Source organism: Stigmatopora argus, chromosome 2 (assembly GCF_051989625.1).
Source record: "Stigmatopora argus isolate UIUO_Sarg chromosome 2, RoL_Sarg_1.0, whole genome shotgun sequence".
NCBI classification, from domain to species: Eukaryota; Metazoa; Chordata; class Actinopteri; order Syngnathiformes; family Syngnathidae; genus Stigmatopora; species Stigmatopora argus.
The window spans coordinates 19,313,682-19,333,259 of NC_135388.1; the positions used below are offsets into that span (position 1 = coordinate 19,313,682).

At 39.6% G+C, this 19,578-nt stretch overlaps 1 protein-coding gene across 1 annotated transcript; it reads left to right on the top strand.

The window, feature by feature from the left end:
* Positions 1–5,851: 5,851 nt before the first annotated feature.
* On the top strand, positions 5,852–18,782 carry gas2b (growth arrest-specific 2b). The gene is made up of 7 exons (XM_077588157.1): positions 5,852–6,065; positions 8,545–8,654; positions 8,847–8,988; positions 11,112–11,175; positions 11,475–11,967; positions 12,058–12,165; positions 18,594–18,782. Exons 1-7 carry the CDS (start codon positions 5,852–5,854, stop codon positions 18,780–18,782), a joined length of 1,320 nt encoding a protein of 439 aa, XP_077444283.1.
* Positions 18,783–19,578: the final 796 nt, after the last annotated feature.

The window sequence follows — 19,578 nt, forward strand, 5'->3', positions numbered from 1 at the left end:
ATCAAAAGTTGGATACTACTACTAATATTATGGATTTTATTACCTGGCGAAGCAAAGACCTTTGAAAATGGCTATTTCAAATGTCCTTTGAACTTTACCTATATAGAAACTTGAAAAGAAAATATAACCAGGAAATGTATCCTTTATAGTGCAGTTGGCCAAACTACTGTCCGCTGACCAGTTTTTTGGCCCGCAGCAAATTTGGAAAATTTAATTGAATATGGCCTGCACAAAAAAGCTGAATTCGGGGTATATTTTTCACACTTCACCGCTTTACCTCTAGATGGCACTAGTTACTTCAACAGTGCCTCAATATATTCATTCATCCATTCAGTTTCTGAACTGCTTTATCCTCACAAGGGTTACAGGTGGTGCTGGAGCCTCTCCCAGCTGACTTTCGGCCACGGGGCGGGGGACACCCTGAATCGGTGGCCAGCCGATCGCATAGCACGAGGACACAGACGATCATTCACGCTCACACTCACACCTAGGGGCAATTTAGAGTGTCCAACAAGCCTACCATGCATGTCTTTGGAATGCGGGAGGAAACCAAAGTACCCACGCAGGCCTGGGGAGAACATGCAAACTCCACACAGGAATTGAACCCAGGACCCCAGAACATAGAGGCCTATGCACTAACCACTGCCCATATATATATATATATATATATATATATATATATATATATATATATATATATATATATATATATACATACTATATTTTATAGTGTAAAAGTATAAAATTCTGTTTAGCTATTGCAAAACATATTTGTTACAATTGTTATCCAGAGGTGTAAGGATATTTCCTTACACCCCTGGATAACAATTATAAAATCTTTTTGACATTGCTATAATTTACCTTCTGCAACATGTTGAGCCTGTTGTTCAAATAATCAGTGGTGTCCTTTCCATCTAAGGTTGATTTATAGGTTGAAGGACATCCAAACTAAAGTTCATTCATATTCAAAACAGTGCCTCTTTGCATAGAGATGAGCAGGAAGGAAATACACTTATGGAGGAAGGGGTTTTGGGGGAACTCCCCTTGGGAGACAAGCTGTTAATGAAGCAGAAGTCAAAGCAGTGGAGTACTTGTGATTGCCACTAGAGGCAGGCTATACTCTGAGCATTCTTTCATTAATCCATATTTTTAATTACTAGTACTTGGTTTCTACAATAAAATAAACTGGTTTAAGGCAGTACAAATTTCAATTTGGCCTTTATGGATGAAACTATCCCTTCATGAAAGTTTTTTTTTGTAAACAGTGATTACAATTTCCTGGAGCCAGTCAGAAGTGGCAAATACTCTGTGATATTTCATTTTGTTCATTCAAACCTTGAAAATACACTTGAATAATATAGTTATGCGAGGAAATAATGAACATAATGTATTCACCTAAATAAATACCCCATATAAGGGCTTCATCGAGGTAGGGGAAAAACTTACTGCATAAATGATAATGACTCGTGTATATTTTTAAAAAAGGATCCTTTATTTACCAATAATGAGGAAAAAGTCAAATAATCATGTGGAGACCGTCATCTGTCTATACAGAGTTTCCAATCTCTCTGAATACTACTGGGTTTTAATGTATTTCATATTCATAAATACTACTTAAGCAAACCTAACACTGACGTGATTTTGACAAGGGCACAACAATAAATGATCAAACAAAGGGAACTTAAATACACACAAGACAACAGATAGTCTGAGACACATAGGGGAGGTGACAACAGGTGAAATCAATGGACAATGATAACGTCAAGTTACGGATGGGAAAAGCCAAGACTAACGCAACACAAAAATCGAAAACACACAAACCTCTCAATGTCTTTGTTCATGAATCCTGGCCAATGGAATAGAGGTTGGGCCCCACACTAAAGGTGGGAGATCCCCAACTGTGCAGTTTCAAGATGCTGGTGGCTGGCTGTCCCCTGCAGTGTCTCTCTATGTCTATACCAGGGGTAGGAAAACTTTTTGAATGGCAGCTTATTGATAATGTATTTAATTTGGGACAATAATAGTATAAAAGAGGCAAGTTTGTCTATACCAGGGGTGGGCAAACTTTTTGACTTGCGGGCCAGAATGGATACTAAAATTTGACAGCATTTGGACACGCAACATAATTTATCAAACCTGGGGATTGAAATATAAGAAAAAAGACACAGTTGAAGGTGAAAATGTATTTTCAAATTTACTTTCAACATTAAGAACATATTATTATTCAACGAAAGATAGCAGTCTTTAAATTGAGAGTGATGGGCAGTATTGCAGGGCAAAGGGAAATGAATGAGGTCATTGATTTTTACTATAATTTGGACAACGCCGGCGGGTCAGATTAAAAAGCCTAACGGGCCGTAAATGGCCCACGGGCCGAGGTTGAAAAAACACACGTATCCGGGGGCAGGGCGAGCGCGCGAATCCGGCGACGACGAAACGTCCGTTCGACGAAACGTCCGGTCGACCAAACGTCCGGGGACCAAACGTCCGGGGACCAAACGTCTTTCGACAAAACGTCCGGTCACGAGCCCGGTTGAATAAATGATCGCAATAAATGGCGTCAGCCTCATAGTTCTGGGGCCCTGTGTTTGAATCCAGATCATTCCACCAGTGTGTTGTTTGCATGTTCTACCCGGGCCTGCGTGTGTTTTTTACGGGTACTTTGGTTTCATCCCACATTCCAAAAACATGCATGGTAGGCTGTTTGGACACTCTAAATTTCCCCTAAGTATGAGTGTGAGTGCGATTGGCAGGCCACCAATTCAAGGCATCCCCCGATGGGTGCCCGAAGTCAGCTGTGATAGGCTCCAGCACCCCCAGCGATCCTAATGAGGATAAAGCGGTTCAGAAAATGGATGAATGAAAATTGATAATTCCCTAATTGCACTGTTCAGATATTGTACCAACACCTTGTCAGATTTACATGGCAAGTGTAGTGTAGGGGGGAAAAAGCAATCATCTGTTGTACTTTGAACAGTATTTGAGTACTTTCGTAAATGCTCTAATATTGTGGAAAAGCCAGTAAAATATAACTAATGCCATTGGTCAACTACACTTTTTTTGCTCAAGATGCTATATTTGCATAGAACTCCAGCACTACAACTTAGAAATGGCTATTTTATCCTTTCCTGGTCAGCAATGCCAACTCAAGCACATATATAATTTCATAATCTGCACAGAAAGGGGATGATGTGAAAAAATGTGAAGTCCAATCTCAGTGAAGCACTCGCAAGAACCTACTTTTAAAAAAGTCAAATGTTATTTTTGATCAAGGATAATGGATGATCAGTTTGAACAGATGATAGTTTGAACCATATCATTAGTGAAGAAAAAATCATCTGCACTGAAAAATGTCTCGTTGGAAGGTGTGTAAGATGACACCCCAATTTGCAAGTTTAAAGTATTCTGTTGAGAGTTACAACTCCGCCTGTGAGAGAGTGAGGTTGTGACCACCGCCGTCATGTGTGTAAGCTGCTTGGAGAATCGAGAGTGGAAATTCTGATGAAGAGGTAAACCTTCATTGAAATCTATCTGCAATTACCATCAGCCCTTTAGGTAAGTACATTGTTCTCTCCTTGTTATGGTTTCTCTATGTGGTCAGTAGACAGGCTAATCCTGAAAAAAAGAGGATTGATAACAATAGGTATTTTCATATGTTAATTAACTCACCAAATTTTAGACTACAATCATTTGTTCAAATCAGTCAGTGAGCCTTTTTGACAATTTTTGAAAATGGTCTTTGAAGGTTCCGTCGTGCTTGGTATTTAGTGCTCCATCTGTCATCATTCTTTGGTGAGTAGGTATGAATATGTTCACGTCTTTTTGACCTAGTTAAACCTGCATTTTCATGGTGTCGAGTAGTTGGGGTACAATGCAGATTTTTCTAAGGCACATCTTGTTTATTTGACTTTTACCTCTTAATCAAAGGAACACAGGACAAAAGGGACCTTTCTATGGTTGTATTCCACTGAGGCCTCACACTAAAACCTACGCTCTCATCAGGGAGCAGCAACAGGTCGTACACCTTCTCCATCCTGTGTTGATAACAGGTTTATTTAGTCTAGAACTCAGTGGAACATGAAGTGAAAAGCTCAGCTTTAGGTGAACTATGGACCACTAGCATTGAATCATTTCATTCGGCCCATTCCATTCTCGTAAAATGCCCATTTACAAACATTGAATGCTTATGACAACTCTAACTGTGACTGGGGGGTACTGATGTGTATTAGACATATTGACATTTTACCAGTACATATAGATGTTTTAAAACTGTTTATTCAATTGCGGAAAAGTTGATTTGCTGCTTTATAGTTCAATTTAGCTGGTTTTCTATTGTAGCTAATATTTGCTTTTATTGAAACTGGGGCTTTTACTGAAAGCACAATGAAAGCTGAAGAAAAGTAACTTTGTAATGTAAGCTACGGTTGAATTACAATACATGCAGGGGCCATGTGGGTTGATTTGACAGCAATGCACCTTGAGCTTAGCTGGAGAATAAAGGCATCTAGTGTCTCAAAGATAGGCCAGTGGGTGACCTTTGACATTGCTTCCCAGCAGAGCAATCCTGGAGTACAGGTGTGATTTTCTCACCTGGATGTTTTGTCACGAGCTCTCATGGCCCACTGGTCAACCAATAAACCAGCCTCCAACTTGGCAGGCTGCCTCTTCTCATACCCCACGTCTGGCCCAAGTCTGCACCATGTGTTTACAAAAGGGCCCTTTCACAAAGTCCATGCTACATGGCGTCTACAAATTTGCAGTTCCTTTTGCTGTGTGTGAATTTCGTCTAGCTCGCATATAATGGACACTTTTTGAATAGATTTGTCTTAAGATAGATTATCCTGGTTGTGTTGTTCATCAGAACAAATCAAGAAGATATGCCAAAACACTGGAGTTATAAGTGAGGAATGATTTAAAAGCAAGTGGGATGCTGGTTGTCCAGCCTTCAAATATCTACATATCAGGTTTGCCTCAAACACATTATTCTATGTGTTTTAGATACCTAACATGAAGATGTTCTTAAAGAAGTAACACACAGACAAAGTCAAATAATGTAATAACTGAGTGTGTTGTTTATTTTTACCCCATACCTGTCAACTTATGTTTTCCTCGTATTTTATAGATTTTTTTGATCATTTCAAATTATGTACGCCGTATAACAAGTTTTGTATGGGAATCTTTTTTTAAGTACATTTTTTGTAAAACCGATCTCGTTTGACCCATTTTGGCTCTAATCCGTATCGTCTTGGTCACTGTCTTAAATACAATTACAACCATGCATTTAATTCATACATTTTCCAAAACATTTATACTCACAAGAGTCACGGGGGGTGCTGGAGCATATCCCAGTAAACTTTCAGCAGTAGGTGGGGGCACACTGAATTGGTTTCCAGCCAACCGCAGGGAAATATCTTATCCAAAACATATTTTCCACCATAATTAGGAAGTCTTAGCTCTGGACTGAAACTACTGTAATCAGAATTGTCACTTGCCACCTTAACCTGTTCAGTTGAAAAGAATGGATTGCCTAAACACAGACTTTTGGACAAGGTTTGTATTTCCAACAAAAGAGAGATGAACTTGTTGACAGCAAAACTGTGCATTCATTTAATTTATTCAATTCCTTTGTAAGTTATTTGTGTAGGTGGGTGTGCGTGATGGAGTGGGGGGATGATTTGGGTTTTGCCAGATGACAAGACGTGAGAGGTTATTGCTGAACATAAGAGAAACAGAAAATCAATTAAAGAATAGATAGTATATTTGAAAAGTACATTTGATTTTGCACAAGTTTTGTAAACTTAGCACAATTGATACCCAAAAAATAACATGTCTCCCTACTGGACAAAACCTTATGGAAGGTGAAGTGGAATCAATGAACAGGATGGCTGAGAGTCCTCTGAGCCCACTGACAGGGTTGGGGATGAGCTGTCTTGTTGGGCAGCGGCACCGTTGCGGACCGGGCCTTAGCAGTCCTCAGGAGTACAGCGAGTGGCTACCATATCGCCATGATGCCAGCCTAATGCCTATGAAAGAAGACCTGGCTCTTTGGATCAATTCCATCATAGGTGAGCTTGATTAACATTACCATGCAAAATTCTGATTGTGACTCCATTCGCCGCTAATCAATGCAGATACTCGTGCTCCCTTTAAATGTGGTACAATGATATCCTACTCAAGGCTGGAACAATGTCACCACAATTGGCCTGTGTAGTGAGAAACAATTTCATTGAGCCCTCTTATATGAAATAAGCTGATAATAGTTAATGGTGCCCTGAAGACGTTTATTCCAAATAATATTTGTTTGGAAACATCATCACGTCCCAAATGTATTCTCAGTCAAAATATAAAGTCGTCCAGATGTCAGTCAATTAGAGAACCGTTGATAGAATGTAAACAAATAAAATAAAATCCAAAATAAACTGATGCTATGCTTTTCCTATCCAGGTTTTCTTGTGCAATGGTTAAACACAGGATGGTGTTTAATGGCATTTCTTGTAAATACTGATTATCTCTGACTCTTTAGCAATTTTTCTCCATACCTACACATGCCTGCACTCCTATAAAACAGTTGGGATCTGTGGGGCCGTATTTCTTTATTCTATTTGGCTTTTTAATGATAACAATATACGGATATCAGCGGTTTTCAAGCAGTACAACTATAAAAACACTTCAACTTAGTATATGCCAGTGGTGTGCCATCAGGGCCTTCACGGCCTTCTCTGCTGGCCTAAGAAATACAGTGGTACCTCGTCATACGACCGTTCGTCATACGGAATGCTCGTCTTACGGGGGAAATTTCGATCGAATAATTCGCCCGTGATGCGGTCAAAGTTTCGTGATGCGACCAAGCCAGGTTGCCATGGCATTTTTTTGGGCATATCTTTCGTGTATAACAATATTTACGAGCACCGGATGAGCTATTCAGACCAGGAAACGCACAACGCGCATGCGCGGTGAAAAGAGGGCTTTCTGGGTAATGAAGTATACTCGTGCTCGCAAAAGTATCCCCGGTAGCAACTCTATCATAGGCGCCGTTCGAGGGATGCGAACACAGATGCTACAAGCTAAAAGGAGCCGCTAGCCAGCTTCCCTGAAGCTCCCATGAGCAGCGGGGCGATCGCTGATAAAAGACTCTGCTCGTTGGCTGCTCATAAGAACATCGGGGGCACTGGCTCGCAACAGCATCCCCGGTAGCAACTCTATCATAGTCGCCGTTCGAGGGGATGCGAACACAGATGCTACAAGCTAAAATGAGCCGCTAGCCAGCGCCCCTGTAGCTCTCATGAGCAGCGGGGCGATCGCTGATAAGACTGCTTGCTGCTCGTTGGCAAGTGGTCGTGCGTTCTCCGATTGTGAGGACATTTGTGTGCATCATTTTCGGAATATTTTGAAGGGAATAGTACGACAGCAAACAGCCCATCGATAGCGAACGTGAGGGTGGAGTGTTTGTTCTGTTTACGAGGGCGTTGTGTGGAGGAAAAAAAAAAACGAAGCCCCTCTCCCCTCGGCGAAATCCGGCCAATTTTAGTTAGATTAGATTGGATTGGATAACTTTATTCATCCCGTATTCGGGAAATTTCATTGTGACAGTAGCAGAGGGTGATTAGACAGAACAACAAAGCAAAAAGCACCCAGTACAAAGTAAATCAAAGTAAATGGGATCATTAAGAATCACCAAATCAAATCATTAAGACAGAAAAGCAGCATTAGAAGATTAAACACTTTATTTCTATTAAACCACTCGTTATTTATTACTTTGTCAATATATGGCGAATTATAAGAAATAAAACTTTTTTTTCAATCCAATATCCTGTTTCTGGTGTTTTTTTCAGAGAGTTGGAACGAATTAATTTGTTTCCCATTCATTTCAATGGGAAACTTTACCTCGAGTTACGAGTAACTTGTCATACGAGCTCAGTCCCGGAACGGATTAAGCTCGTATCTCGAGGTACCACTGTATCTGAATCGCAGACTGATGTTAATTATATTTTGTCCATGAATACTTATTAAATAATTCCAAGTTGTCTGTTAGCTTCCTTTCATTGCTTTTCCCCCTGGTTGCACTGCTTCCAGGTGTGTGTTTTCATATTGAAGCATTTAACCAATCACATTTCAGCCATTATTTGTTGCCAGGGTCAGAAATCATTCTCAAAGCCTTCCCAATCGGTTCTGCAGGCTCTGCTGCATTAAACAAGCGTCGATAAGACTGTTGCTTTAACCAATCAGAATTCGATTTGGTGACACCAAGGCCTTCTCGCAGGCATAGGGATACGTCATTGCCTTCTCGCAGGCGTAGGGATACATCATCGCTTTCACCAACTATGACTGGCTAGTGATAGAGTGGACGAGCCAGAGCTACCAAACTGTATCTGGAGCGAGCTGCACAAGCAAATATATTGTTGTGTTGATTTAATAGCGGATGTGCTACTTTTCAAAGCATTGTGAAATTTCAGTGGAAACGATGACCTGTATTAGTATTTTTGTGCGTGTGTGTGTGTATGTGTGTGTGTGTGTGTGTGTGTGTGTGTGTGTGTTGGTGCATAGGTGGGGACCTCACCGCTGACAGTTTAATAGAACGACTGGACAATGGCGTTGTTCTTTGTCAACTGGCTCAGTTCCTCCAAGAAAAGATGAGCCACAGCAATAATGGCAAGGTGGTGTAACTGAATTAAAATCATTATTTCCAAATAAAAACAGTCTGTGTTGTGTGTATCGCTAACTCCTTAATATACAAACATGCACACGTGGACCTTTACAGAATAAAGGAGATAATCGTACTGACATATAACTTCTTTGATGTATATATGTGGAATTACCATGTCTTTATTTGTGTGTGGCATGTGCAGCCCTTCACAAGAAGAGTGATCCACTGGCGAAATGATGCAACTTCAGGATCATTTTTTGCCCGAGACAACACAGCTAATTTCTTGTACTGGTGCTGCAAGATTGGTATTGATAGGTCCCACCTTTTTGAGTCAGAGGATTTGGGTGAGTTAAAGCCAATGTAATTGTCAATCAAAAATAAAAATATCCTGTTTCTGCCTTCCTGCTCAATTATCTCGACGAGGCTATTCGCATGACTCTTCTCAAACATAATTATTCATCAATTCCTTTAATATTTGATTTTAGCCAAGTTTGGACAAGGCAACATTGTGAAAGACTACAAACATATTCTATTATGTTTTATTGTAAATTCATCAAACTCCCTTTTGATACAAAGGAGACAAAACCTAATTTTTACTTAATTAATTCTTTGGAGGTGGCTGGTGTCAAGTGGTTAGCACATCCACCTCAGTGTTCTGAGATCGAGGGTTCAATCCCCGGTAGGATCTCACTTTCCCATTTGGAGTTTGCATGCTCTCCCCACACTGTGTGGCTTTTCTCCAGGTGTTCCAGCTTCCAAATCCTAAAACTATTTATTGGTAGCCTTAGTAGCCACTTCAAATTGTCACTAGGTATGAATGTGTGTGAATGGTTGATTGTCTTTTTGTGCCCTGTGGTTTGCTGGCAACCGATTCAGGGTGTTTGAGTTTGAGTTTGATTTATTTGATAAGAGACAGCACATATATTAATGAACATATTTATATTCATGTTAATGAACATATGTTTGTAAATATGTAAGATTGTAGCTGAGGGCTAATTTTAGTCCCTTGTGTAGGTACAAGATAAACGATGACACACACTAGACACACACACACACACACACATACTTACATACATACACATACATACACGCACAAACACGTAGCACAATTTTAGACAGCGTCATGTTCGCAATTTTGTTCATCTAACAGCTAGGCTTCAAGATGATTGGCGAAGAGGTATGTTAATTGGTATTGAGTTCCAAGTATGTGCGGCGCGGACAGAGAAGTTGCTTTGGCTGAAAACACTCTTTTTGAAGGGAACTACACAGTCACCTCTAGAGCCAGCCCTTGTTTATGCGTTGGATTTTTTTGTACAAAATCTTGCAGTGGAGGATGGGCTTTGTGTTGGAAGATTTTGTAAACTAAGGTGGCATCTGGATATTTAACAGTATTGTTCCAGTTCAGGCGCTTGTGTTTTTCTAATATCTGACAGTGGTGTTGCATTTTTGTCTTTCTGTCCAATACTTTCAAACATGGCTTATAAATGGGTTCAATTGGTTTTAGTGTTGTTTTGATGACCAACTTTTTAGGCAGTAAGTCATGTGTGATATGATCATTGCGTCAAAATATAATTTTGCTGACTCAGGTGTTAGATTGTTTCATATGAACCTAAAATTTGGAAAAATTGAATTTAATTTCATTTAGTTTGTTTTTTAATCTGTCGTTGGAAAGCTAGTTGAGAATTAAGAGTGATTCCGAGGTATTTAAATTCTTGGACTACATTGATATTTTTTGATTGAACAAAAACGTTGGGGTCGCTGTTATTTGTTGCTCTTTTTGAGAAGTACATAAAGACAATCTTATATATGTTTAAGTGTAGTTGAGATTTTTCAAGTCAGTTAGTCACGCTTGTCGTTGTATCTGTGAGTTCCTGTGCAGCCTGTTTTTGGTTTTTCGCGTGGACAAATAGGAGGGCATCATCAACATACATTTGGCAGGTGACAGTTGAAGGACAACAGCTTGGCAGATCATTTATGTGAAGATTGAAGAGCAGTGTGGCCACCCTTATAGTTTTCTAATATGTTTTAGTTGTTATAAAATGGTTTTTGTCATTGTTATGAATACATTCGCAAATCCCCTCGGTGGAAGTTAAAATCATTTTTTTAACAGCAGATTTTGTTGCATACTAGTGTATGCCAATTCATGACATCTTGACAATATTTTGCTGGGTCAATATGGGCACTTTTTTAGAATGTGGAAATATTGAACTGGTGATAGGGGATGAAGAGATCATGCCCACATGTTCTCAGATGCACATTCAAAGGCCACAGAAATTCCAGTTTGGCCTCAAAGATAGTTTCGGGACAACACAAGCAGACTGAGTGCTTCCCAAAATATGCCGCTGTTGTCATACACACATTTATCTCTGGAAAAGATAATTTTCTATACAGTATATCCTTTATTTTGGTCTCTAACTTTATCTCTCTTCCCATTTTTGTCTGACTTCTGTACGTGTGCCATGAGAAGTCCTCCATAAGCGACCACGGGAGGTATGCCTGTGCCTAATGGCGCTTGGACGCATGGTCGCCAGGTAAATACATTAATTACTTTGATGTAACGACCGTCAAGCCGTTGCAATTTGACATTACGCAACAATTACATTGTGTAGAGATTATTATATCTGGATGAAAGGAGTGGCATAATTATAGAGTAAATATCCATTTATGTTTCCAGTTTATACGCAGTACATATATATATATATATATATATATATATATATATATATATATATATATATATATATATATATATATATATAAATATATATATATATATATATATATATATATATATATATATATATATATATCCATGTGTTTGCCTTCTCAGGTATGGAGTGGAACCTCCAGGCCTTGTGAATTTGGAGCGAGAGATAGAAAAGGAGGAGGAGGAGGGCAGGCTGTCTCCGATACCCTTTTCGTTTTTTCCTCCCCCGGAGCTTTGCTCACTATCTCATTCAAGCAAGCCCCCAATGCCTCCCCCTCCTTCTCCACCTGTGGCCCACACTCCAAGTTCAACCTGCTACTCTGAAGCCCACATCAGACCCCTCGCGTCTGATCTTCCATCAGCCACTGCAGACCTAAAGCCCATATGTTTACCCCCCCTGCAGTCTATGCTCTCAGCTACGAAACTCTGCACAACCACAGCTTCAACACAAACCCCTTTGTGTTCCACTGATACATCTGATGCCCCTAAAAGCCAAACCCAGGTGACATTTGAAACAAGACCCTCCGCGCCCTCTCGAACACCAAGCCCGAAACATCACTTCAACAAATTCATGGCCAGAATAAGCACCAGGACCGACAACATCCTGGACGACACTGTACGGCCCTGCAAATGTGTGTTTTTTTTAACTCGGTGACCATGTTTGCATGACATTAACACGTTTTTGCTCTACCTTGTCCTTCATCAGGTAAGAAACATTACTGAAAATCCACCCTGCAGCTGTCCAAACAGGTTCCCTGTTGAAAAGCAGCCAAAGAGCTGTTATCGAGTGGGGGATAAAGTTCTTTATATTCGGGTAAGCCCTACACCTACATTATTTGCCTTCAGATTTTTTTTCTTTTTATGATCCCCATCAAAATCAGTCACCGAGCAATGAATAACCACTGACAGCTAATCAAATTCGTATTAATGTATCCTTCGCCTTGAAGCTCAGTTTTGTTTATGATTTATTTAAAAATATATATCTTTACACCATTTAGTCCGTATTCCTGTAAACATTTTAGGGTGGAGGGGGCAGGGGGGATTTAGACTACACTTTCTTAAATGCTTGCTAGCGTGATGTGCAGCCCTCCAAGATTCCAAAGCCTTGCATTCCTTTTTACTGATGTCAAAATCTCTTGTTTTGTGGAAAGAGGGGGGGAGCTTACAGACAGCTGCCGCAGGCAGCAAATAAAAAATAAGCAAGCCCTCCAATTACTTATTTAAGAAATAATATTTTCCTTCCAGCAAACTACCACAGGTTTTGTGCTATTACTGTAACCGTTATACAGAACATGGTAGTTATAAATCCCTTCACCTTAATTTTGGCATGAGTTTCCACCCAAAAAAAAATCCCCCATGTGTAGGAGTGAGTGAAAATTATATTTCAAAGATAATTAATGACATTGTGTTACCATGAATCACTTCCTGATTTGGCATACCTGGAATGGAGATGTTGATGCCTTTCAGCCTCCCCGAGTCATTCACCACCTGTGTGTTTCAATACAAAGGCTCAAGGAAAGGCCTTCTGGGAGCTAGGGTTGCTTGGCAACGAATGGTCTGGATAAGACTGGGCTGACAATGATTTTATTCAGTACACAGACCTTCAGCTGAGAGTTCAAACCTGAAGGGAAAACAAACGTGCCTCTTTCAGGTTGATTTTGCAAAGATATGGCTGTTGTGTGCAGTTCAAATGGCAGCACCCTTGGGAGACAGTGTCCTTCCATTTTGGAAGGCGTCTCATTGTAAACTGGATGATTTATTTCACTTCCACTAAGATGACCGCACCGCCTTGATGTATTAATAACATGCGGTTAAAAAAAAATCATGAGATTAGGAATTCTGCTTTGACTAAGAAGGGATAGGTACAACTTCATTGGCTAATCGGTAATCAGTTTAAATCTATTTAGTGCATGATTTATCTTATAGGGCAGCCCGGTGGTGCGAGTGGTTAGTACGTTAGCCTCACAGCTCTAGGATCCTGGGTTCAAATCCAGGTCATGGCCATTTGCATGTTCTCCCCGGGCCTGCGTGGGTTTCCTCCGGGTACTCCGGTTTCCTCCCACATTCCAAAAACATGAATGGTAAGCTGATTGGACACTCTAAATTGCCCCTAGGTATGGGTGTGAGAGTGTATGGTTGTTTGTCCGATCGGCTGGCCACCGATTCAAGGTGTCCCCCGCCTCTGGGATGGGCTCCAGCACCTCCCGCGATCCTAATGAGTATAAAGCGGTACAGAAATGAGATGAGATGAGATTTATCTTATTGAGCTAATACACTTTTAACTGGCAATCAATGCTATCAACCAGTTTCCTTAAAAAAGAGATACAGTCAATAGCTCTTTTAGTGAAACTTGATGTGTCTTGCGGTGAATGTGCAGGAGTGAAGTTGATCAGTCGGAATAACAAAAACCAAAAAGAAGGCAAAAAAAACTAATGTAGTTGATTTACCAGCATCAAATGTAAAAGTTAATGAGGGTTTAGTTTTGTTTTTTAAATTACTTTTTGTTCTTGATGGCATACATTATGAGATGTTCATGCTCACCATATTTACTCCAGGCAAGTGTTGATGGTGTTGAGTTCAAAGAACTGCGAATGTTATTCCACACAAAACTCGAACTATCATGGACCTTGCAACGTGTTCTTCCAAATCCAAACCCAAAGTATGTAATTTACTAGACAGTAAAATGAAATGCCTTGCCTCAGGTTCTCAATATGACATTTTAGTGTGTCTTAAAGCTCAACTGTATCCATCTTTTAGTGTTCAACTATAACTCCTATAGCATAGCTACGACTTCCATTACCTTTTCCTCAGCTTTTGACAGCAAAAACACTGACCGTAAGTCCAGCTATCACCATAAAAGGCACATCTGCCATCATGTGTGGCGAGAAATATGCGACAAACCGCAATTGCCATGCACGCTGATGACCTTCCTAGTTGCATACACACCTTTGTAACATGCACATACTATTGATTTGCACGACAAAGTCATTAGCGAGGGGTTAAATCAGACAGCTTGTTAATGAGCGACTGAGCATGACGGCCCCTCCTCATGTATATGTTTTCACCCCCCAACCACACCCCGCCCTCTTCATCCCATCCATTCCCTTTGGGGACTATTCAATCATTGTGGCTGTGAAGTGCGGTGCCAGTCTTTGGTGGTGAAAAAGAAGAACACTTTCCTTTCTTCTCTAAACCCAATTAGGCTCTCCATGAGCTTTTTAACCATGACACATTGTCTGACTGTGTCATTGGGAGGAGAGACTCTCACAAGATCATGGCACGGCCATTCTTTCTTCATCACATGATTTGCTAATAAGATAAACTAAAGGAAAATGGCAATTTTGTTCAATTGAGCATTAAGATAATAATTAAGTAGAATTTTAAAGCACATTCAAGAAACAATTTGAACTCCAGTTGCTATTCAAACTGAGCATCCGAATGAGGAAGAAAAGTGATTTAAGTGACTTTGACCATGGCATGGTTTTTGGTGCTGGACAGGGTGGTCTGATTCAAAAATATTATTCCACAGGGATTTTCACATGCAACCATCTCTGGGCTTTACAGAAAAAGAGAAAACATCTGTTGAGCAGCAGTTTAGTTAGAGAAATTGCTAGAGCTCAGAAGAGAATGGCCAAAGGGTTAAAGCGAGGTTAAAGAGAGCCAGCAATAACTTAAATAAACAATCATTCCAAGCGAGGTATGCAGATGAACATCTCTAAATGCATAACACATCTAACGTTGAGGTAGATGGGTTACAGCAGCAGAAGACCGCACCAGGTACCCATCTTCATACCTGTCAACCTCTGCCGATAACTGCCCTTATAAATGATTATGATTCCCCTTACAAACCCCCCAAAAACCTTACAAACACCGTACGAGTCGTACGGTGTTTGTAAGGTTTTTTGGGGGTTTGTAAGGGGAATCATAATCATTTATAAGGGCAGTTATTGGCAGAGGTTGACAGGTATGCATCTTGTCTATTAAGAACAGAATATTGAGGCTACAATTCGCACAGGCTCACCAAAATTGCACAATAGAATATTGGAGAAACAATGCATGGTCCGATTAGTCATCATTTCTGCTGCTTTTGCTGGTAGGGGAAGAATTTGGCACCGACAACATGAACCTTGTCATCTTTGAGGTACAGCCGACAAATCAACAGCAATGGCCTTACGCTATAATGTCAGGATGGAGCAAAAATGTTCTGTTTTTCCAGTACTTAGTTGAATCTTTGCCACAAAAAACTAAAGTATAGTTAACTCTAAAGGCAAATGGGATCCAACCCGGTACTATAGCAAAGAGTATCTAAATAAAGTGATCGATGAGTAGTTCAGTTCAGTTACAAACTAGTGTCAAAGTAAAATTTGTGCATGAAAAAGCAGTTTTTTTTTAAACAAGTTCCTATTTCCACTGTCTTGGGGTTGAAATGTTTGTTCAAGTTAGCCATGTGGTACTACTGTTAACGAAAGAACAAAAAAATACATAACTTTTTCTTCCAAGGAAATATTAGAGTTTCATCTCGTTCAGTTACAAGCCTAAAAAGTGTTTACTGCAGAGAGTTGCGTGGTAAAAAATCAAAATGGCTGGATTAAATGAATTAAAAGAAAAAAATGAACTGATCTTGCTCTATTTTTTTCAATTGACCTTTGATTTTGAATTCATGGAAATAAACTGAAGGTGTGACTCAGATGTTGTATGACTAGAAACACAAAAATGACAAAATTATTATTTAATCTTAAACACATTGTTATTTAAATGGGATACCTAAAACAACAAGGGTATGTTTATATTTGATGCATGTGCTGTTGTTTTGCTTTAATGTGTTCTACTCTCTTTTATCCAAAACTGTTGAAATGCTGTAAAACTAAATATTTACTATTCATCCTGAGGTGGAAATTATTTTCACATTTCATAATATTTGCCTTAAAACCACATATGGCAGGCTCAAAGTCAAGACACACAGTCTCTATTATTGTACTGTGACTGAATTTTGTTGGGGTCCACTGTTGCCCCTTGTAGCTGTGGCTTTGGCTCAAGTCTGACTCCTACTGGCATCTATTTAAATCATTTCTCTGCTGTCATGTGAACCCATATGAATTTTTCAGTAGGACAAGATAAGGCAGTGGCCGAGACAGGCAGTACTCAGGGGAATCCACAAAATAGTTTATAGGATGCAGAATTTAGCCGACTGTGTAGACCACAGGTGTCAAAAGGGTCCAAGAAAGTAAATTATGAGTGCCGACTATCTGTTTTAGGATCAAATTCAAATGATAATAGGTAGATGTATATTCTATTTCCTGATTTTCCCCTTTTAAATATATAATTGCAATGTTGTAATCCATTTTCTGTGTTTTTAGTTCAAAAAGTATTTAGTAAAATCTAAAAATAAATATTTAAAAATATTTTCTGTTTTCAACTTCAATATTTAACACAATTGAAAAAAATTATTTCCTTTTGAAATGAAAAACGAATGATTAAAAGACGTTTTCCCATACCAAGAAGAAAAAAAAGCTCAAATAAACATTGTTTTAGATCTATAAAAAATGGAATATTTGGGGCGTTTGATCAAGTTCTTTTAAACAGATTTAAAATATATAAATAAATACAAATCTAAATATTATATTTAAAATGGTCCGGCCCACATGAAACAAGAGTTGACGTTAATGCGGCTCAAGAACCAACCCGAGTTTGACACCCTTAGTGTAGACTCTACACAGTAGGGGGATTTGTAGGTAGGGGAGGGCCGTTTTGGTTGACCCACAAAAGATGCCTGTGTGGTAATTGTGAACATAAAATTCCTAAAATATAAGTCACAAAACAAACACACACACAAACTCACACATCCTGGGTCCAGAGTCAAGAAAAACATGGTTCTTCACTAAAATACACAAATGCAAAAAGCAAATGTTAAAGAGCAGGAGGTTGAGCTGGCTTATCCATTAGGCCGCTAAAGGCAAGCGCTAAGGGCTCCATGGCCTCCTGGGGGCGCCCCAAATCTGGAAAAAGCACACCTTCTATATAGCCTCATAGGACCTCCAAGAGAAGTCAGATCAGTTAGGCTTCCTAGCCCTTTCGAAAACAGGACAATACTATTCTTATAACAAAAGTAGCACCCAAAAACTACTGAATACACCTTTTTCCAAAAGACGGTTTATTTTTAAGGTATGTGACATCGCGATAACATCGGAAATTTACATGTTTACTCTTAAATATCGTAAAATATACTGGTATATATATATATATATATATATATATATATATATATATATATATATATATATATATGTATATACGAATGGAATGGTTAATGCACACATTCACATATAATGGTAATGTCATCATAAATAACCAATTGTATAAATCAAACAGAGGTGATTCCTACTCTGTGAAAGCACTGCAGAGTATATGACATGCAGTGTGTGTAAGTCAGAACAATGGTTCACTGAGGATGTCAGATTTGACCTCTGTCAACCTTAACATTTTAATCTGGAGGTTGTCAGTTGAGATGGAACGTGTCTGAGCTTCCTTCCACGGCTGCTTAAGTCTGTACGTGTGCCATTTATTTTTTTCTTGTATACGTGAGACACAAAAGGAGGGAAGGGCTGGAGGGGGTGCATATGAGCTTGTGTGATCAAATTCTTAATGCTTCCTTAATGAAGGGTTTATTGGCGAGAAAGCAATGAGGAAGAAGAAGGGCTGGAAGGGGGGGGGGGGGTGCTGACTGTACAATAACCCGCTTTGCAAGGTCTCCCGGGAATGTTAATATCTCCTGGGAGTTGTGGGTGTGCAATTGATTCATCTCAATCCCCCTTTATTTCTTGTTCTGGCTTCATATTGTGTCCGTTGTTTCCATGGCAGCAGTTGGTTTTCATCTCCAAGGCTTCTTGTCTGTGGATTCTTGGGCCCTTTTGCAACAGCTAGCTGCAAACACCTAGGCAATAATATTTTATTGAAAATAGTGCACATAACATGGTTTGTGTGGGGATGTAATTTGTGCGTATGCATGCTCAAATATGGATTATTCTGTCGTGTGAGCTCAGCTGGTGGCATGGGTTGCTTGCTCTTCATTTGGCTTAATGAGATTTTGACAAAGCTATATGAAAGATCACTTGACTTTCATGGGGACATCTTTATATGCAGGGAAAGCTTGTAAATATAAGGGTGTTTACGTGTGTTTTCTGTAATTGATCATCTATAAACATTGTGACATTCCCTACGTGACTCTCCTTTTTCACGTCACAGATGCTGAATGAACGTCACGTGATGGTACGTGTGGGTGGAGGATGGGAGACTTTTTTAAGCTACCTACAAAAACACGACCCCTGCAGATCTGAGGTCAGGAGCTGTCGGAACAAAGTACATTCACGCAATTTGACCATGTCACCTGACAGCTACATGGTGGTCAATGCCCATTACCATTTGAAGAAATAGAATATTGTACTTCTTATTTTTGTATTCTTGCAACAGTCTTCAAGCATATTAAGTTTTCAATATTTTAAATAGAAAATACTTTTTGTGTTACTAACACCTGCCATTCTCTCTTTACCATGTACACACACAAAATAATGTTGAGACAGTCTGTATTTTGCATAGTATTGCAGCCTAATACTCTGGTGAAATTACCTTCACGTCTGTGAATAAATGTATATTCATCATTCATTTATTCTCCGAAGCGTTTCAACACAAGTGTCGTTGGGATTGCTTTAGCCAACCCCAGCTGACTAAGGGCACCAGGTGTGAGAGACCCTGAATGGGTGGCCAACCACTTACAGGGCACAAGGAGACGGACAAACATTCACACTCGCACTCATACCTAGGTGCAATTTAGAGTATTCAACCAGCCTACCATGCATGTTTTTGGAATGTTGGATGATCACCCAGAGAAAACCTGCAAACTCCACACAGTGAAGGCTGACCTGGGATCGAATCCTCGAACCAAGGACTGTGAGGTCGATGCACTAACTAGTTGCTCAACGGGCCACTGTATACTCATCAAAAATTCAAATTTCATAGTGGAAAATGAATTGTATGTTTTGAGGCCAAACGATATTGATACATATTTAATATAATATTACCAATACTATTTAAATGCCGGTTATTTTATGTTAAAAGTAAACACTGCTGTGTACCTGACTTCATTTCGTGCCATAGAAATAGTCTGATAAAAATCTAAAGATATGTTACCGGTTTCATCCTCTAGATGGCATTATGTGCTTAGTGAGAACAA

Bases quoted from the DNA above. Each gene is read 5' to 3' on its own strand.
- gas2b (XM_077588157.1), top strand. From the start codon at position 5,852: ATGGAAGGTGAAGTGGAATCAATGAACAGGATGGCTGAGAGTCCTCTG. The intron at 11,968-12,057 runs GTACGGCCCTGC...GTCCTTCATCAG, and splicing joins ACAACATCCTGGACGACACT to GTAAGAAACATTACTGAAAA. The intron at 12,166-18,593 runs GTAAGCCCTACA...TTCACGTCACAG, and splicing joins ATAAAGTTCTTTATATTCGG to ATGCTGAATGAACGTCACGT.